The sequence below is a fragment of the Miniopterus schreibersii genome (assembly GCF_964146895.1).
Source record: "Miniopterus schreibersii genome assembly, chromosome: 6".
Lineage (NCBI taxonomy): Eukaryota > Metazoa > Chordata > Mammalia > Chiroptera > Miniopteridae > Miniopterus > Miniopterus schreibersii.
Genome location: NC_138107.1, coordinates 59,903,787 through 59,924,878, shown reverse-complemented (window position 1 = coordinate 59,924,878; position 21,092 = coordinate 59,903,787). Strand labels below are relative to the sequence as shown.

General features: G+C 34.3%; 1 protein-coding gene across 1 annotated transcript in view; it reads right to left on the bottom strand.

Moving 5' to 3' along the window:
- The window catches only part of KPNA5 (karyopherin subunit alpha 5), a 41,981-nt gene extending 21,357 nt beyond the window's left edge, over positions 1-20,624 (bottom strand). Inside the window, exons 1-8 of the mRNA XM_081139709.1 lie at positions 20,207-20,624; positions 16,368-16,501; positions 13,193-13,294; positions 12,975-13,074; positions 8,588-8,682; positions 6,159-6,290; positions 4,626-4,714; positions 868-967 (exon numbers count right to left, since the gene is read on the bottom strand). Of these exons, the coding sequence (XP_080995835.1) occupies positions 868-967; positions 4,626-4,714; positions 6,159-6,290; positions 8,588-8,682; positions 12,975-13,074; positions 13,193-13,294; positions 16,368-16,501; positions 20,207-20,210 (756 nt within the window). The 5' untranslated portion in view covers positions 20,211-20,624. The remainder of the gene's footprint in view (positions 1-867; positions 968-4,625; positions 4,715-6,158; positions 6,291-8,587; positions 8,683-12,974; positions 13,075-13,192; positions 13,295-16,367; positions 16,502-20,206) is intronic.
- Between the last annotated feature and the right edge of the window lie 468 nt (positions 20,625-21,092).

Genomic DNA, 21,092 nt, shown 5'->3' with positions numbered 1-21,092 from the left:
GTACTTGTCAATAAACACAAAGGTTGTGGAAGAATTTTATGAACTATGATTAAACCTATAACATGCTATGGACTGTAGTAAAAGATCAACAGACAATGAGATTTTAAAGTGATGTTGGCAGTTCCGATGAAATGTGCTTAAATCATGAATTCTTAAAGCTGGAATGGTGGAAGTATAAATGAGAAGGCATAATAATTCATGCATCATCTTTTTTGAATTAGGAATTTGTTATTTTTGTGTCCAGAAACTGTACCACTAGATCTTTACTAGATTTTGAGCTTCTCTTAGTGCAGGAGTCACTGTTCCCTTTAATTCACATAGACACTGAATTCAAAAGGAGTAAAATGGTATCCCTAAAAGTTACCCACATTCCATCTTCTAACAACATCCTACTGGTAAGACAATACAACTAGACTGGGAATTTATAAATAACCTATTCTTTTAGCAGCAGAATATTCGTAGATGGGGAAAACGATATTCTAACAGATAAAAAGTATAATGTGAAAGCACAAGCCACTCTGGACTAGTTACTTTTCTAATTTTATAATCACGGACCTGGATTGCCTTAATCTTGTGTGGGGCTTCAATTTCCTAAGTGACAAGAACTAGACTAGAAGGTTTCTAAGATACATAAACATCTAGTGAACAGTGGTTGCCTGAGGAGAGGCAATCACAGAGTGTGGTAAGGGTAGAAAGGAAAACTTCCTTTTCACTGTATGCTTCTTGATTTGGTATACGTGCAAATATTGTCTAATAAATAAGGAAAACAGTAAAATAAAAATAATGTCCCTTTAATCTCTAAAAATCTATTACAAAGAGACTTAAAATTTTTAAACAGATTCGTTAATTTCTGTATTTTATTCATACCTTACTAAAGTTTGGAGGAGGGTTTTTGCCTCTACATAAATTTGAGAGGGCCCATACAGCATTTCTGGTTGTTGTAAGTCTGTTTGAATTTGCTAATAACCTGCCAAGAAAAAAGTAAAAAAGGAATTGTTACTTTACTTTCATTTTTCCTCTTCAGCTATTTTCTATCATAACATAAAAATTCTTAATATATTTTATAAGGTCATCAAAATGAACCAGTAAAATAGGAAAAGGGAGTTTTTTAAATTCATTATATTTCCAGAAACAAAAATAAATATAGTACAGCTTTATTTAAAAAATTTTAAATCTACGATCTAAGTGGATTCTTACAAAACATAAAATATGTTCAAAACATAAAACATGTCATGGGAAATTAACTTACTGATCCCTATACACTTTTAAAAGAGTATTATATTACTTTTTTTAACCATGAAAATAATACATTATACAAATTCAATAAGCAAGGATGTAGGGTCAAATTGAATGAAGATCAGCTGTTGAGAAGAGATGATGGCTGTTGTTTTTTTTAACAAATTGTCCACCTTAGTAATTTTTATCTCCAGCTGCTAAAAGTATAGAGAACCTAGGCTTTAAAAAAAAAAGTTCCTATTCTGCAGTGACGTCAGCAAAAATGATGGAGAAGGGAACTCTGAAATCCATACCTCCTTAGATATACGGAAAAAACTTACAAATCCTGTCAGAATCAACTTTATTCAAACTCTCAAAGATAGTCAAAAGTTTACATTAACCAAGAAAACTTTTAACCAGGAAAGAGTTGAAATATAGCAGGAGAGCTTTCTAGCAGTATAACTTACCCATGGCCCAATCCCCTCCCCAGTCTGGCAGCAGCCTTGGACACAAACACTGGAGTTCCCACTGTGAGTTCCTGGTTCCAAAAGGAGCTAAGGAGACTTTAATTTCAAGGAATTGTGTTTGCCTATTTTGAACTGTCTAGGTGTTCCCTGAATAACTCATGCACGATGCTTGCCTTTGGTTTAACTAACTGGGTACTCTCTCATTAAGATTAACAGCTGATTTCTCATCAAAAACCATAAAGGTCAGAGGCAATGCAATTATACATTTAAAGTGCTAAAAGAAAAAACTGTCAACCAAAAATTGCTATATCCAGCAAAACTATCTTTAAAAAATGAGAATGTAAAAGACTCCCAGAACAATTAAGAGCTAAAAAAATTCATAACCAGTAGATCTGCTTTGCAAGAGTAAAAGGAGTCATTTAGGTTGAAATGAAAAATAAGCAATAACTCAAAACCATAAGTAGAAATACAAAATACTACTAAAAATAACTACATAAGTAAATACAAAAGGAGGTATTACTGTATTTTTGGTTTGTAATTCTTCTCTATTTCTATATGAATTAAAGGCAAATATATAAAGCAATAATTATAAATCTATGTTAATGGGAACACAATGTATAATGATGTAATTTGTGACAATAACAACTTAAAGGGGGTAGGACAGAGATGTACAACAGTTTTGTATAATATTGAGACTAAAATGGTATTAATTCAAACAAGGTTGTTATAAATTTAAAATGTTAATTATACTTCCTAGATTAAACATTAAGAAAAGAGCCAAAGCCCTGGCTGGTGTGGCTCAGTTGGTAAGAGCAGCATTGTCCCATGTACCGAAGGGTGGCAGGTTCGATTCCCGGTCAGTGCACGTACCCAGGTTGCGGATTCCATCCCAGGCCGGGGCATGTGCATGAGGCAACTGATTGATGTTTCTCTCTCTCCCTTCCTCTCTCTAGAATAAGTGAAAAACATATCCTCGGGTAAGGATTAAAAAAAGAAGAAAATAACCAAAAATATACAGAAAAGGGAAAGAGAAGGTAATCAACACAGTACATTAAAAATAAATCAATTAAGCCAAAAGAAGATAATAAGGAATTGAGAAGATATAAGACATATAGAAAACAACAAAAATGGCATAAATCCTTCCTAATCATTATTTACACTGAATGTAAATGGATTAAACTCTAGAATATTAATGCCAGAATGCATTTAAAAAAAACAAAAATAAACATGTGACAATCCATGAGCCATCTAGAATACACTCTACATGACATTCTAGATTCAAAAACATAATAGTTTGAAAGTTAAAGGATAGAAAAAGATATGCCATGCAAATAATAACCCAAAACCAGTGTAGCTATACTAATAATATCAGACAAACTTTAAGTCAAAAACTGTTTTAAGAAACAAAGAACATTATATATTGACAAAAAGTCAATCCAGTCCAGCCAGCGTGGCTCAGCAGTTGAGCATTGACCTGTTATCCAGGAGATCAGAGTTGGATTCCTGGTTGGGGCACATGCCCAGGTTGCGGGCTCAATTGCCCAAGCAGGGCGTGCAGGAAGCAGCCAATTCAATGACTCTCTCTCATCTTTGATGTTTATCTCTCTCTCTCTCTCCTCTTCTGTCTCTGAAATCAATAAAAATGTTGAAAGATTTTTTAAAAAGTCAATCCATCATGAAAATATAACAAAAACTTATAAAATCTTACAACAAAGCAAAATAAACAAAGCAAAAATTGATAGAATTGAAGGGAGAAATAGACAGTTGTACAATTGTAATTAGAGACTTCAATATACTGTTTTCAATAATGGAAAGAACACCTAGATAGAAGATCAGCAAGAAAATAAAGGACTTCAATAACACTAAAAAACAACTATATATAACAGACACCTACACAACTCTTCACTCAGTAACAGCAGAATATACTATATTCTTCTCAAGTGCACGTAAAACATTCTCCAAGATACACCATATGTAAGAAAAGAAAGCAAATCTGAAATGTTTTAAAAGACTGAAATCATACAAAGTAAATTCATTGACCACAAAGAATGGAACTAAAAATCACAAATAGAAGGAAAACTGGAAAATTCACAAATATGTGGAAATAAAGTAATATACTCTTAAACAAACAATGGGACAAAAAGATCACAAGATCATACAATACTTTGAAATAAATTAAAATGAAAGCACAATATACGGGATGCAATGAAAGTAATTCTCAAAGGGAAATTTATAGCTGTAAACATCTACATTAAAAAAGAAGACCTAAAATCAATAACCTAAACCTTCATCTTAAGAAACTAGAAAAATTAGAGTAAAATGAAGTATGCCTATATATTAAAAGATTTCTCATGTTCATGGATGGAAGACTTAATATTATCAAGACAGCAATACTCCCCAAAGTTATCTACAGTTTCAATGCAATCCTTAATGAAAATGCCAATTGCCGAAATGGAAAAGTCAACCCTCAAATTCATATGGAATTGCAAGGAGTCTTAAATAGCTAAAACAATCTTGATAAAGAAAAAAAATCTGAAGTACTCAAACCTACTTTTTTCTATGAACATTTCAAAATCAAATATAAAAGCATGAAATTCTAAATACACCATCTCTTTATGTATGAAAGATTTCCTGCGTTAGTAACATTTAAAATTTTGTTGTATTAAAAACTACTACATACCCTGTTTTTGTAGAATAATTATTTTAACCGAGTGTCAAGTAAGCAATGACCACTATGAAGTATGGCTTAAGAGAACATAAATGACAAATATGATGAACTGAAAAAATTTTTCTAATATTTTCAAGCTATTGCAAGTACAGCTAAACATAAGCCTAATTTAAAAGCATCACTTAAGAACTTAATTATGGACATAAAAATATAGTGTCGAATATAGTTTTCCAAAAGTAGTACTACTTTAATTGTGATAAATTTAAAGTGCTTACTCTAAAAGAGGTGGAAGTATTTCACAATTCAACACAAAATCTCTGCATTCTGCATTGTCACCAGCAATATTACCAAGTGCCCAAACAGCCTTAAAAAAAGAAGAAAAAAATATTCTGTTACAACAATATCTTAAATAAGATACTTCCTCTTAAGATAAGATTTTAGTACAGAATGAACAAAGTCGTCAAGATGTTAAAAACAGTGCTAGCAGGACAGTAAGAAAGAAAAACTTTAAAAGTGTTATTTAATAATATTTTTAATCAAATTGAAGGATAGTACATTTTTTGAAATTTCCTTACATGCTAATGAAATGTTTACTCTGTTCAATAAAGAAATACCAAATCTTCAAGAAGAGACAAAATGGATCTATTCGGTGAATTTTCCAGTTACAAATACTAGAGGTTTGCTCCTATTACAAGGAATCTACTCACTGGGACGAAGCTGATTTGTAAAAGAAGTGAAAGACGAAGCATAAAAAAGTTAGGTAAGGCCAATATGAGAATTGGCTTGGACTGATCCTTAAAAATAAGTTTAGAATTAGTCTAGGTTCATTATATTTTTTAAATAAATATTAAAAGATCAAATTATTAACTTATTAAATTTCAATTACATAAGAAATGATGCAAGTGTGAGTTATTTTATTATAGTCTCATTTTGAATTCTTTATATAAGTACAAAAGTAGACATGTTACTTTAACAACTGGGAAAATTTTATTTTAACATTTAAAGCATGAGTTAATATTTTTAACATCTACTCTAGACCTAAGTTTTTTGTTTGTTTTTTAAGAAAATTCTTTAAAAATAATGACATTTTCCCTCCTGTGAAGTCTAATATTCTGTTGGTGAGGATATCAATTGGTATAACTTTTTTGGAGGTCAACTTTGAAATATATACTAAAAACTTAAAAAAATTTTTTTTGACAGTAAGACATTTTTCCCTAATGAACTAATCAAAAGACACAAAAACTAATATATAATGATGTTACCACAATATTATTAATAACACTAATAAACTAGAAATAACTCCGATGTACAATCGAGGAATAGATAAGTTATGATGATACATACTTGAATGGATAATGAGTAATTAGTAAAATTTTCTTTGAATATAATTAATACCATAAGAAAAGGCTCCCAATATTAGTGTTAAGTGGGAAAATTATATCTATCTGAGATCAATTTGCTTAGAAAAATTCAAAACAAAATACCAAGACATATGATTTTCTTGTCTTGGTTCAGCCATTCACTGTGACTCTGGGTAAATTACTAACTTTCTGGGTCTCAGTATGCTCTTTTATAAATGGGTATAGTACTTCCTTATAGTGGAGATCACACTTTTATATACCCCAGGATGATGCCTGAGACAGTTAATTCTTCCTTTCTTTTAATTTGACACAATAGAAATTACTGTATTTTAACAAATGCAATACATAGGCAATTTGGTAAAAATAAATTTCAAATCAAAATCACAAATGGTACTTCCATGAGAAAATTAAAATTTAGTAAATATAACAGTTCAAACAGAAACTTACCTGTTCTTGAACATCTTCATGCTCTGAATTTAGAAGTTTGATAAAAATTGGAACAGCCCCAGTTTCAATCACTACCTTGGTATGCAGAAAAGTTCCAGATGCTATATTAGTTAATGCCCATGCAGCCTCAAACTAAGGAAAAATAAAAGTAGAATAAATGAAAGCACCAGAGAAATGTCAGAAAAAGGAAGAATGGAAAAGGAGAGGAAGTCAAGACTTAAAGGGACAAATCTGAGATAGACAGCCTTATATTTAATAAGATTCAATGTGAAATCAGATTTCATAGATAAAAACCCTTAATTTTAAAAAAGAACTCTTCAATCTGGAAAAATAACTGAGAAGAATATAATAAAAATTTACAAACTCATGAACAATAAGTGTACACATTTGAATTTATAATTCACAAAACTCCTAATGTCTACTATTAGAGAGCCAGGTGTTCTACAGCAAGCAGTTTAAAATTAATGACTTAATAGAAAAACAGTATATTTATGAAACTCAGAATCATAAAAGGTAGTCAGTTGTGTTTCCCTAAGGATCATCTCGTCCCAACCTTCTCATTTAAGAAATAAGAAAATTAGAAGTCCAGAGATTTAGGTGATTTGTTCAAGATCAAAGAGTTCACTATTAGCAGGGCCACAAGCAAGACCTGTGGTATTATTTTAAGCAGCAGAGCCTCTGAGAAGTTAGTCATATCGATTCAATTAGAATTTGTATATACTTACATGTGATAGATATATAACAGAAGCAACTAAGAAAATTCAATCCTTGTCTCCAAAACAATAAACTAAATGACCTGCAAATCCACAGGCAAACTAAGGAGTAAATATAGCTTTAAAAATATTTGGCATAGACAACTTTTCACATTAAGGTAGATATCATTATGGTTAATAAAACAAAAATGCATCTAAAAGCATTACTGAAAGGCATGAAAAGTACAATTACTATTTTGTATGAGGATAGAAAAAAATTTTTCAGGGAGAAATTTATATTTTTTAAAAATAGAGGCCATAGTCCTAACCAACTATAGATAATGAAATAAACTAAATGACAATTAAAAGATTGCTCCATTAAAATCTTCTAGATATAGCCAGGGGAATGCATCAGTAAAGAGTGGTGAATTCACAAGTTTATAGAACAGATAATTAACATAAAAAAGAGTCATATGAGCAAGTGGGAAACTGTGACATACTGGAGAGCATGGCTATGATTTTTTTAAGAAGGAAGAAAAAAAATAATTTTCTAAAAAAATAAAGACCAAGCATCAGGTCCATTAGATCTTTACTATGTGGCAACAATGCCATCTCTGACTTGTCAAAAGAAGCCAGAACTCCAGATTTTCTTACTTTTTTATGTTTTTAGTGATATCAGAGAGAGGAAGGGAAAGGATAGAGAGAAACATCAATGATGAGAGAGAAACATTGATTGGATGCCTCCTGCAGGTACCCTACTGGGGATCAAGCCTGCAACCTGGGCATGTGCCCTGAATGGCCTGGTTCATAGGTCAATGCTCAACCACTGAGCCATGCCAGCCGGGGCAAAACTTTAGATTTTCATTTGAATTTCCCTTTTTTTTTTTAAATCCTCACCTGAGAATGTGTTTATTGATCTTTTTTTAGAGAGCAAGAAAGGAGGAGAGAGGAAGGGAGGGATAGAAAGTGAGAAAGAGAAAGAGAAAGTGTGTTGCCTTCCGTAAGGGCCCCAACTGGGAAGCCAACCCACAACCTTTTTGGTGTACAGGACAATGCTCCAGCAACTGAACCACCCAGCTGGGGTGAAATTTCCCAATTTTTTTAAAGTCCAATATTTAATTCACATCTTTTCAAATGTGTAAGCCAAATAAAACTTATTTGTGGGCGAAATTAGCCTGTGGGCCCCCAGTTTGAAGCCTCTGTTAGGCTGTTCTGAACTGGCAGAACTTGGGTAATATGGCACAGCATATAGCTGTCCCAAGACCATACTTTTGAATTTCATTAGGTTTTAATTATAGTGATTAATAAATGCTCAAGTTCCCAATGTTCTTCTTGAATACTCTGTGCTCTCTGCACATGTCATTCTCACAACCTAAAATTAATTTTCCCTTTTTCAGCCTGCCAAACTCTCATTTATCCTTAAGACGAGCCACATAACACTACCTTGTGAAGTCTTCCTTGACTTCCCCTAAACAATTAAGTTATTAAAGGTCAACAACTACAAAAATTTTTATTAACATTAGGAATGATTTTATAAACTTTCCCCAAAATTAATAAGTCCCTAGAAGAGACTAGCATTGCAACCATGACCATGACAAGACAAGTGACACTACCTTTTCCTTTCATTGTCAAATATTCATTGAAGCTTATATTCAGTATTGCAGAAGCTGCTTTCACTAGAAACTTTAATCATGTCATTTCTGAAAAGCTATTAAGAAAGAAAACTATAGAACTCACTTGTAAAGTACAATTTTCATTTCTTTCAAGAAATTTCACAAATCTCTGTACAACTCCTGGTTTCTGTATAACTTGATCAATTGGTGGATTAGGTTCTAAAAATAAAATTAAACAATTAAGTTATAACATAGACCAAAAAAGACAATGATCTATCTGGTGTCTGTGTCAATTAACAGGCACACAAAATAACTCTTAGTTCTCACTGACGAAGTTTAAAACTCTTAGCTGGATATAACTGAAGAAAGCAAATGTTCTCATAATTGCAATGTTTATTACAGCAAATTCTTTTTCAGTGACTATAATGAGAAGAAAATGTAGGAAAAGGGGAGCTGGGAGGTAGATGGAGATGGGCAAAGGGTGGGGAAATAGGGACGGAAAGAGACTATGCTTTGGGCAGTGGGCACACAAGGGTGTGCTGATGATGTTTTATTGAGTTGTACACTTGAAACATATGGTTTTGTGAACCAATGTTCCCCCAATAAATTCAATTAACAGAAGACACAAAAAAGACAAATAAATAAATTAGATTTATGTTTACAAATATTTAAATTTCATAAGTCGGAGGCTATTTAGGAAGTCACCTTCACAATATGGGAGCTATTTCAATCCAATACTCAAAATACCAACTGAGGAATAATGTTCCCACTAACTCTTTATAACCATACACAAATTTCTAGGGATGTCTCCTTTATATTAGCCATAAATTGCTTAATGTCTCTCATTTTGTCAAGGTATTATTTATTACTTATATAAATGCAACTGGACTATCTAGAATTCTTGATAAACTTTCACAAACTGCAGAGGGCTTTTGAGAATCATAAAATCTTTAAGGAATTTTAAGACAAAGACATTCAATATTAAAATAAACATATTTCAGCTATTTCAATCTAAATACCAGGAAATCTTTCTTTTCCCTCGGCTTCAGCAAAAAGTATACTCCTGGGGTTCTCCAGGAACTTCTCTGTTGATGGGCCTTGGGTTTATTTTTCTCTGTTATTTGTTATATATTTTCTTCCTGGAAAATATACCTATTTTGCTAATTCTCCTGTCACTTATGATTATCATTTGTGATAATTCACAAGTCTAACCCCCATAACTGAATTCTTCTCCCTTAGAGTCTAGACCACATTTTTAAGTGTCTATTGGCCACATTTTTTATTCATAACTTTTTAAAAATGTAGCATAACCAAAACCAAACTCATAATACCACTGCTTATACCTTCCCCTTGCCCTGTACCCACAACCCAAATTTGTCTATTAGTAATCTTTCCACCTACTATTCACAGGAGAAAAATCTCATTTCCAATTTTGACTCTTACCTTTCTTCTTAATTCTTGTTTGACTGAATTACTGATCATAAATAACTCATATTTAAGTGTTAACATCTTATGTTTAATCAGTATAAAGCGTAACCATAAAAGATCTGTATAGCTCCTGTCTTTTTTATATGGAAAAACCTTATTATTAAGTTTTAAATCAGTTTAAATCTTAGAAATCATGTTCTCAATTGTTAAGAAAGGTTTATTTAGGAATGGACTTCTTCCTTTTCTTCTTTTTTCTACAAATTTGCTGTCCTTTTAATTTGTTCAAAAATTAGGTTATTTCTGCAAAGTTAGTAAAGCCATACACATGGGTATTCTAAATGAAAAGTCTGAATTCTTCAAAATGTGAATTCTAGGCCCTAGCTTAAACTGTTGTTATAGCTATAAAACATCAACAGGATAAAACAATATATATTATTAATGCCTTTACCCTCATCTTTTAAAAAATTAAAACAAAATTATACATTGGTAGTTACCACCTTCACCTCACTAGTTTTTTCTCTTTTTTTAAAAAAAAAAAAAAAAAAGAAGGAATTCTAAATCTACTTTCCCTTTTTTGAAAGGGACAAAAACTTTGTCTTGCTCTTTTTATTTGAAGGGAGAGAAAGGAGAGGTTGCAAGAGGGAAGAACACATAGTGTTTTCTGATTATAGGGTGAGAGAAGTGGGTATTGAGACTGTCAGTTATAATAAATATGCAGATAAATAAATATATAGATATAATATATATATAGATTTAATATAGATAGATGATAGAGATTTAAGAACACAAATATGTCTCTTCCTGGAAAATTACTTTATGGTTATTTTCATCTAAAAGAAAACAATGAAAATGCAGTTGGATCATCAACTAATCTAACAGATATCATGAACTATTATTAACTTGTACACTGGTATTATATTAATTGGAAGAATAATATCCTCTATTATCTCACAAAGGTGATCAACTATTATGGAGAAGACTTTCATTAATACAGCAATATAAACATAAGTATAATAGGGGTTATCTGCTTCAGCACTTAAAACTAAGAGTCCTCCACAACAAAAAAGGTTTGGAGAAATTTCTACATTGAAGATTTAAGAAAAGGACAACTTGTGAATTTACATCTACAAGAATGGCCATGACAGGGAAGTAAATAGGAAATTCTAGCAAAATATCACTATCATGACTTAAATCAGGAGTTCTAGCTCTAGCTCCTTTCTCATGTTTCCTACAGTGATGGATCAAGTAAAATTACAGTAAATCTAATATTTTTCTAGGCCTAAAAGATTTGGCAGGAACTCACAACAATTAGTAAAAGAAAGCATCTATAATTCCTGCTATATGCTCAACTTGGGCAAGCATAATCCCAATACAAAGAAATAAAAAAAAGTCATTGGCTCTATGAAAAAGATACTATAGTTTAAAAGAAACAAGAATAGCATGAGGAATTAGACCAAATGAGGATAAATTCTTAAGACTAAGGAATTCAATGGGGAAGTTGTGGTATAAAAACACTGGTGGCATATTTTCTAACATTCTTAAATAGAATTAAATCTAAATGAATCCTGTTAATTCGTTATAATATAATGCATATATGAAAAAGAAACCCTGAAAGAGAATATGATCATGTAAAAAACCCTTTAAATATTAACCTGATTCAAAAAATAATCCTAATATCAAAAACGAAAAGTATGGAGTATGCTGAGGAAAAGGAAGCCATTCTTGATTACGTAAGGATTTCCTAACATTTCTAAGCTATATTAGCTTGGCAGAAATGGAGAACAAAAGTTAAATGTATTTATAAACAAGAACTACAATAAGAAAGCAAAAGCAAAAACCTTGTAATCTATGCTGACAGGAACACAAGATTTATTTTACTCCTCATGTGTTACTAAATTCTGTCTCTCTTAGGGAAGATAAGGCAGCTAGCCAAGGGCATTTTCAAAAATCTTATCAATTCATATATACAGCTCAGTATAACTGGAATCACTAATTCTATAAATTACATATATGAAACACAAGACAGACTAAGGGTTAAGTTTTAATTTAATAAGAAATTTTTATAAATTCAATAAAAAACTGGACAAATAACATAAGCAAATTACAAAGATCAATAATTAAAGGAAAACATTCAACTTAAGTACTCAAAAAATGCCACACAATGAACTAATATTACATAAGCATTTTTTTTCTTTTTTATAGATAATCGCATTGTTAAGAACATAGTGAAATGAATACTTGTACAAACTGAAGATGGGAGTATAAATTAATACACTGCTTATTCCCTTTGACCTACAATTTCACTTTATGAAGTGATACAAAGGAAGTTTTAGGTTGTACAAGGATTTATGTAGCTTTGTTTAAGATAATCAAAAATTGTGGAAAAAAATTAAATGTCTAGTTGATTGCTTAAATTATTTTATATTCATACTCTGATGTTATGCTGCCATTTAAAAAATCATGTTTGTCTGCCCGGCCAGGCGTGGCTCAGCGGTTGAGCGTGGGCCTAGGATCCAGGCGATCAGGGTTCGATTCCCGGTTGGGGCACATGCCCGGGTTGCAGGCTCAATCCCCAGTCCGGGGCATGCAGGAGGCAGCTGATCAATGACTCTCTTGTCACTGATGTTTTTATCACTCTCTCTCCCTCTCCTTTCCTCTCTCTGAAATCAATAAAGATATATTAAAAAAAAATTTTTTTAATCATGTCTGAAAAAAATGTCTACAGGAATTTAAAAACACGCTCATATAACACTGTTTCTGGCAGTGGGAATAATGATTTCTATATTTGCTTCTTTAAATTTTTTTTTATATTTGCAGGGGGATGAGAGGGTAGGGGAAGGTGAAGAGGACGTAGAGGGGATAAATGGTAATGGAAAAAATTAAATTAAAAAAATTATTCTATGGTCAACACGTTACTTTGTTAACATAATGTTTAAAAAATTGATATTATTTAAGAATATTTTTTAAAGAATAATTAAGACCCTCCTAACACAGAAAATTACTTCAAAATAAAAAATACCTCATAAATAAAACACTACTAAAGAATGCTGTAATATCAAATAAGCACTGAAAATAATTCTTGCCTTTAGAAAGCAGCTTTCTAAATTTTTGTGTTGCTGTTAGTTGTTGATCAGCATTATTAGAAAAAATCATCTGAACCATATCTGAGGTAATAACATCTTCCTAAAACACAGAAAACAAAATACAATTAATCACTTAAATACTTTCCATGGATAATATCTGCTGCTATTTCTGAAATATTGCTCAAGTTTAATTTGAAATATATTTTTTAAAAATCTACCTCTGGAATGGGTACAGTGGAACTGATATCCGGATCCTGAATAGGACTTTCTAGCATAGATTCATCACTTCTGGGCAAAGAGACATTTCTGCGTTTGAACAGCTGTAATAAAGAGAAATCACTCTAAACATTGAGTATTCCATAAAATAGTGAATCCCCATGGAATTATATTTTTCATATAAGTGAACAAAATGGGCTAATAATTTTATCATTTGAAATTCTGAATATTTTAGTATTTCCCAATCATTTTACCATGAGGACCTAGATTATCTATGAGAAGTTAGACTTTCTAGGCTAAGTTAGCTCTTGTCCTCTAGACTGCTTTGGGTCATTCTTAATCTCAGGTCTTTTACCAAAGGCCAGTCCCATGAATAGAATACACATTTATAATTTACAGCATTTGAGAAAGCACATATGCCCACACTAGATTGTGAGATACCTAAGAATTTTTCCAAGAAAATCTTAATTAAAAAGTAAATCTGTTACATAGGTGAGATAATGTGGTGTATTAGCAGAGTTGGTATATCAGATCAACAAGGAATAGAGAACCCCTCTCACGAGAGATAACCCTATGCTTATTAACTTGGGGATGGATAAAAATAGAGAAAAAAAGAGAGAGGAAAGAGACATGATGAGGTCACTATGGGAGATTTAAAGGTACATTTCATGGATCACCTTATCAAACAAGAACCCCACGAAATAACACAGGAAGTGTTTTATCCCTCTCTGTCAGATGGGGAAGTTGAGAACAGGAAGTTTAGTTTGTTCAACATCACATACAGAATAAAGGTCAAGCTGAAAGTAAAACCCATTTATTTAGGCTCCAAAATCTTCGCTTTTTACTCTAGTGCACTTATGCTGTGCCATCCCAAGTATTTTGGTAATTATTCTCTGCTCTCCTTTTCTTCTCCTACACCCCTCTCCTCCTCTTCCTGCCCCTTCTCCTACCTCACGCCATTCCCCATTCTCTTTCTTCCCCTCCCTTTCAGTTCTCCTCTTCCCTCTCCTGCCCTCTTTTATATTCTTCTGCTTCAAATTCATAACCTGACTGATGTGGGTTAGCTGAGGAAAGACCTCCTTAGTCAAACTGTCCCCGCTTTAGTGGTTTGAATCAGCAGGACTATCGATTTCAAAGACATATATAAGGAGGGTTATATTTATAAATTATAAACCAGGATATCTAGAAATCTGGGCTGCAATGGAACTTCAGTCATTTCTGGTTCTTCCGCTGAGCAGTTATCTCCCTTAGTCCTAATATTTGAGCCTATGAGGGGCAGAGGACTGGCAGCCAAGGCAGTAAGGAACACCTGCCACGGGAAAAGAGCAAGAGAGAAGTAATACTGGTTTTTGTAAACTGACAGCTCTTGCAAACAGTCCCAATGTTGTTTTCTGTCTGCTCCTTCCCATTTCTGGAGAGTCAGAAAAGAATAAGACCAACTAGGAACACCTGTGTATGAAGCATAACAAAAATTACATGTACACATACGTGAAACAGATGACACAAGAATGACTTTATTGCTGGTGCTCTGCCATTGCAGTCTTGGAAGAATAGCTAGGAAGTGGAAGGCTGAACAGAAAAGTCATCCTAAGCACAGTATTTCCATTTCTTTTCTAAACATGAAATAATGAACTTTCCATTTCCTTTGCCTATTTTGTTAATGCCTCTTTAAAATAAAGCACTTGTTGAGATTTGCATTTGAAACTATTTTTGGAAATAACTGGGGCATGCAATCACTTGAGTAACATATGGAACATTTAGTCCCCATCTCTCAAGAGCTCTAGAATTGTCTCTTTTGGAATTTGCAACTCATCTACCCATCTGTGCATCTGGTCCCCCCAAACCAATGCAAAGCCAAAAAAGAATAAAAATCCTTGGGAGTCTTAAGGCTTTTGAATATTAAAACTACTGGATCTGGGATCAGGACAATTCTAGATTCTGGGTCCAAGATCTGCATTTATTACTCTGTGACCCTGGGGGTGAAAAACACACACACTTGATTTCTCTGCAATTTTCTTACCTGCAGTGTGAAGAGACTGAACTAGGACAAAATCCTATGATTTAATTATACTGTAGGAATGGTGTTTCCAAAGCCCCGAAATGCTGAAGGAAATGTGGAGGCCACTTGGGTAGATGGAAATCACTTTCTGGTTTATCTTTCATTGACTTTTACAATAACATTGTAATAGAACACATTTTTTATATTTAATGAATGACTACTATAAATTGCCATAATAATATCGCTTTACTGTTTTCATCCTGGTTCACTAACTGTCATTAAAGATACCACATGACTTATAAAAAATAAAAATAAAAAATAAAGGTGCATTTCCTAAATCAAAACTGAGGGTAAAAAACCTTATTTTTTATAGCTAAATAAATACCACTCTTCTTCACTCTGTACACAGTTCCCTTTCTAATCATTTATTCAACAGATTTCTCTCTCTTTTTTTTGAGTACCTATTATAATACAGTAGGTACTGTGCTAGATACTATAGATAAATGACAAATTATAATCATATTTCTAAAACAGGCCTTTTTCTCTGCTCTCTTCATTGCTAGTCCTTTTCACACGTTAGTTTTAATTCATGTATGTGAGGCCCACATCCTCATTATTTACAAAAAATAAATTTACCTTGGAACGAAAAATGTTAAGATGCACTCTTAAAAGATTTTTCTATTCCTTGTGTCATATAGACAAAGTTCAAACAGAGAAGGCTAAGAGATCTGGATGATGAGACTATAGGAGGAATAGTATGATTAGCTTAGGAAAAAGACTGTAACTAACTTAGGGGCAAAAGCTATGAAAACCACTAAGGAAACAAATGAATGTAACTGGTTTTTAGGAGGCAAATTTTACAATGACAAATGGAAGTGATCTAAATAGGCTCAAGAGTAAAAATTTCTTTAGCACTGGTATAGAAATATAATTAACATAAAATATTTATCAATAAGGCAGAAAAGCTATGCCTGTCAGTGATTAAAACTAGCACAGGATTCTGATTCATGTATTTGCTAATATTATTTCTGAAGTCCAATAAATTATAGATTTATCTACATTCAATTTCCTAAAACACTTTTTCATTTAAAATTTTCTAAAAATTAGCAATATAATACAACTTCTAAAATCTGCATATAATGCTTTAGTGTTAAACAGAATTATTTTAAAACACCTACCTGTTCTTCCCTTTTTTGTTTTCGAAGCTGTATTCCTTCTTCTTCTCTTCGTCTACGCATCTCTTGGGGATTTAGGGCTTTATTCTTATAACTCTTCATTCTATAGTTATCTTTCCCTGGACTAGCCATGGCATCTTAAGGTTAGGAGAGAAAAAAATGGATACCGATAATTCTCAAACAACGAGAGATGTGTACCTTAGGGCAACTAAATTCAGGCTCAGAGATTAAATAAATCAACAAAACCCATTCTGAAAATTATGTACAAAGAACACATTCCCACACTTCCATGACAAATTGGAGCAAAATGATGTAATATTTTAGGACTAAACTATCAAACAAATAATAGATTCTGGTCTAAACACAAAGTCATTACCCTAAGTTCACTGATTCTAAGGCGCATGCCCCCATCCCTGGTATTTCAAACTTTCTGAAGTGGGATGCCATCTTAAAACCACTGTCGGCCAGGAAATAATCATGAAATAGTTGGGTACAAAACTTCCAAATTACAGCTTCTGGCAAGATCAAGAAATAGGCAGCAATGAAATGTCTTCTTTTCAATGGAATATGGCATTAGGTTTCAATAAGCACATCTCAGATATTTATTGGGGTCTGGCTTCTTTCACATACTTTAGGCACTGCTTAAGAACTAAGGCCACTCAGGTCATGACTTGAGTCATGACTGCAATACCAGATTTCATTACTACAGTATAATTAGCTCTGTATACTTTACTTTGAAATAGTTTTATTACAAATGTATTTTAAAACATTAACATTTATATAAACATTTTATAAGCATATTTATTTCATATAAATATGAAATTTTATATTTGAAATATACATAATAGCTTTACTTTTAGGAAAAGAATTATAAACACTTTTAAATAATAGTATTATACTGATGTTTTGATATCTGAAATGAATGCTAAATTACTGATATTATAACCTATCCTGGATTTACACATAAAAAATGAGTATAATGTAGGATTTTCAACTTGAATTTAACATGAGAGATAATTAATGGCTGCTCCTAAAGTTATTCTGATAAATTCTGAGTGTATATCCATGTCCAACCTGAGAGAATGTTGTGTTCAATTAGCAGTTATGAAGTAAACACAGAGAAAAAGAGGTTGACACTTATCTGCCATCTCTTATGTAGAAGAAATAAAATAACTGGCAAATTATACCGCAGGCAGTGAAGTACGCTAAAACATATGCATTAAATCCTGTGAGAACACAGAAAACACAGCAACAAACTGTGTATTACGGAGCTCCTATTTTAAAGGATGAGCAAGAATTTCCCAGGGAAGGGGATGAAAAGGGAAAAGAGAGGGAACAAGCATTTCAAGCAAAGGGAATATCCGTAAAGGCAGAGTCTTGAAGAAGCCCGGCATAACACAAAACAGTAAGAAATTAAGTGTGCCTGACAACACATGGAAGAAGGGTCAGGAGAAAAAGCTAGAAAGGTAGGTAAGAACACATATGGTTCCTGCAATCTGGTAGAGAAATTTGGACTCAAACCTAAGGAAATTAAAAGCTGTTTCAAACCTTAATGATGAAGACCTGAAGTAAATTAGTAGTTGCACTGGAAATATGGAAGACAGGTTGATTCCAGAAACATTTTGGAAACAAGTGAATGTAAATACATAATTCAACAACTCATGTTGAAGCTGTTTGTTGAAGATCAGTAATGAACTCTGATCTCTATTTTTCTCCTCCAAGAGATTATGCTCTTATTAATGACACAGAATTTTTATATGTGAGATAAAGAACAATGCTAACATTGTTATTAATAAAGCTTGATCCAGTTGTTTCTAATGACAGATATTTGTTGGTGCACACAGTATTTCTGAAACCAATTCATTAAATATTTTAAAGAGGGATTTGGTTGGATTATAAATATACTTTAATTGCTATAATACACAAGTTCAAAGACAGAAAATACTTTTTAAATCATTCCAAAGTCCTCAGCCCATTCTGTTCTACCTTTAGCTCCACCACTCATGAAATTTCTCTCACTATCTTTATCAGCGACCTAATTATCAAATCTGATGTTTCATATGGTACTTAACTTACTGTAGACACTATTACAGGAGGGGCAAAAATGGGTTTACAGTTGTTTGTATGGAAAATAATACAATAATAAATACAATAAACTCGTATCAGGTAATCACAACTGTAAACCTACTTTTGCCCCAACCTGTATGCTCAATAAATATAAAATATTTTAGCAAAATGAAATGTTCACAGCAATAACCCTCTTAAAAATAATTATCACCTATACATTAGGCATTATCTAGGTAGGTCCTTGACCTCTAAACTTTTTGATCACATATCCTTATGTATACAAAATATATTTGTGCATTCATCCTCAGTACGTCTATTTATATACATATATTACTAGCCTAATACTACCCCATTATAAAATTCGCAAGTAGAAAAAGTTTTAAAGTAATAGTTTTAAAGGTAAACTAACAGAAGTTCTAATATTTTCTCCTCACGTCTGACTTAATCATTTGTGACTCCCCAACACATACACTAGACTATTAATCTAAGCGATCACATTAAAACCTTTTTATAAATATGTTAACCAAATAAAATCTAGCCCCAACCAACAAGTGATACATCACTTGTTCCTTTTTCTTCTACAACACTAACTTCTTGCCTGCATCTTCACTGCAATTGTTTTAAAGAGGACATAAAGTCTAAGGGAAATTATCTCTACAAGTTCCTCACTCGATAGGATTGTTTCATTCTCTGGAAAATAACTTTGAAGACTATACTTTAGGCTGTTGTCTCCTGCAAGTTATTTCAAATAGAAGGAATGCTATTCAAACACTTTAAGTTGCAGAACAGAGGAATTTCTTCAGTCATAAGCTTATTTTTGACTCAGCTCTTTGAAAACCTGTGTTGAGGTTGGGCAAACAACTGGAATCTAAAATTTTTCTAACATCTATTAACAGAATTTCTTGTACCCATAAGCCTCCATCTCTATGGGTTTGGGTGCCTCCTAGTAAAATTACACGATTGGTACAAAGGAGGAAGTGGGCCGGCTACAGCCCCTGCCATCGAGCAAGCAGTACTTAAAAGATCTAAAAGACAGAACCGTGTTTTGTTTACCCAAAAAGTCAGTCACTTTCCTACAGAACGTGAATTGAGTGTTGTGACGAAGGGACATCAAGTCAGTTCTTTCTAATGCGTCCAAAAAGTTTTCAAGCGTAAATGCCAACGTCATATTCCTTAGAAGTACCACTGCTCCGTTTACAGCTTTCAGACCCTTTCCCTTCTTAGCCATTACCGAGGACACACTATTAAAATTTCGTGCTGGGAGTTGCGGGGCTAGCAGGGAGAAGCCTCTAACTCCGGCGTGTCGGGTGGGGACGGAGCCCTTCCAGGCACCTGCAGCCGGCGGGGGCGGGGGTGTGACACGCACGGCCCAGGACCGAACCTGCCTAATTCTGGACATTACGGCAGTTTTAATAAGCTGCCGGACACAGACAAACGCTGAGGCCAGGAGTGAAGACCGGGGAGAAAAACTAACCAGAAACGGAGCAAAGCGGAGAGAATGGAATCGCCCAGCCTGGAGCTCCTTCCCAGGACGAGCCGCGCAGCCTACGAGGATCTGCACTCCCCGCGCCTCCGCGTCCGCACGCGGGGCCAGCTGCCACGCCCCCGCCACCACGGCCTCCCTCGGGGGACGCTGAGAGGAGCCCCGGCGTGGCCTGCTTCTGAACCCTTCGCCAGGAAACGGGTCAATAAAAACAGGGGTCCCAGGACCCAGTAGCTCCCAAAGGGACCAAACCCGAGGCTCATCCAGCCTGGCCTGTGTCAGTCCCACTTACCCATTAAGGTGGCACTAGCCGGTGCTCTGGCTTCCACTCCCCGGCTGCGGCGTCCGCTGCGGGTAACGGTGGGCTTGCCGCTCCGCCCCTAGCGTTGAACGTCGCGACCGGGTTCGCAGCTCAAGATGGCGGCCACCTGCGCCCCTTCCCCGAGACCCCGAAGCCCGGCTTTCCCAGAAGCCCTTGCACGCGGCGGCGGCGGCGGCGGCGGCGGCGGCGCCTGCGGCCGCACGGACCGCAGAGGGGCGGGGAGGGGGCGCGCCCCAGCCGCACCCGCCGGAGGAGGAGCCGACGTCAGCTGGGACTCCGGAGTTCAGACCCGCGCGGTTCCTGCGGCCGGAGTGTGTCCTTCTCTGCTGGTCCTCCGTGCGCGTTCTCAGTCGATCATTCACTCATGCGTCAGTCCGTCCGTCCGTCCGTCCTACAGCGTAGTATTGGTGGAGGGCCTAATCGGTGCAAAGCATTGTTTTAGATACTGGAGTTACAACGGTGTACACAACGGATCAAAATCCTAACCTCGTGCAGCTTCACAGAGGCTCTTTCCTTCTTCAGCTGCATTAACTTCTTCCTATATGCTCCCCTTTGTTTAAAGCTTTTCAATTTGCTATTTATTTAAACTTTTGAGTCCTATAACATCTGTGCATTTTTCACAGACACAAAAAGTAGTCACTGCTATATGAAATAAATATATTTCAGATAAAGTATACTCTATTCTAACACATTATGTAGAGTCTTGTAAACCATCCTGAAGTTCAACGAACAGTATTGAAAACAGACTTTTCCAGACGCAATGCTAGGCACAGAATATATAAGGAAGAAAAAAAAGCATGATTCCTATTCCTAACAAGCTCCTGTTTTCCATCTCTTGTTCTTTTTGTTTTTGGTT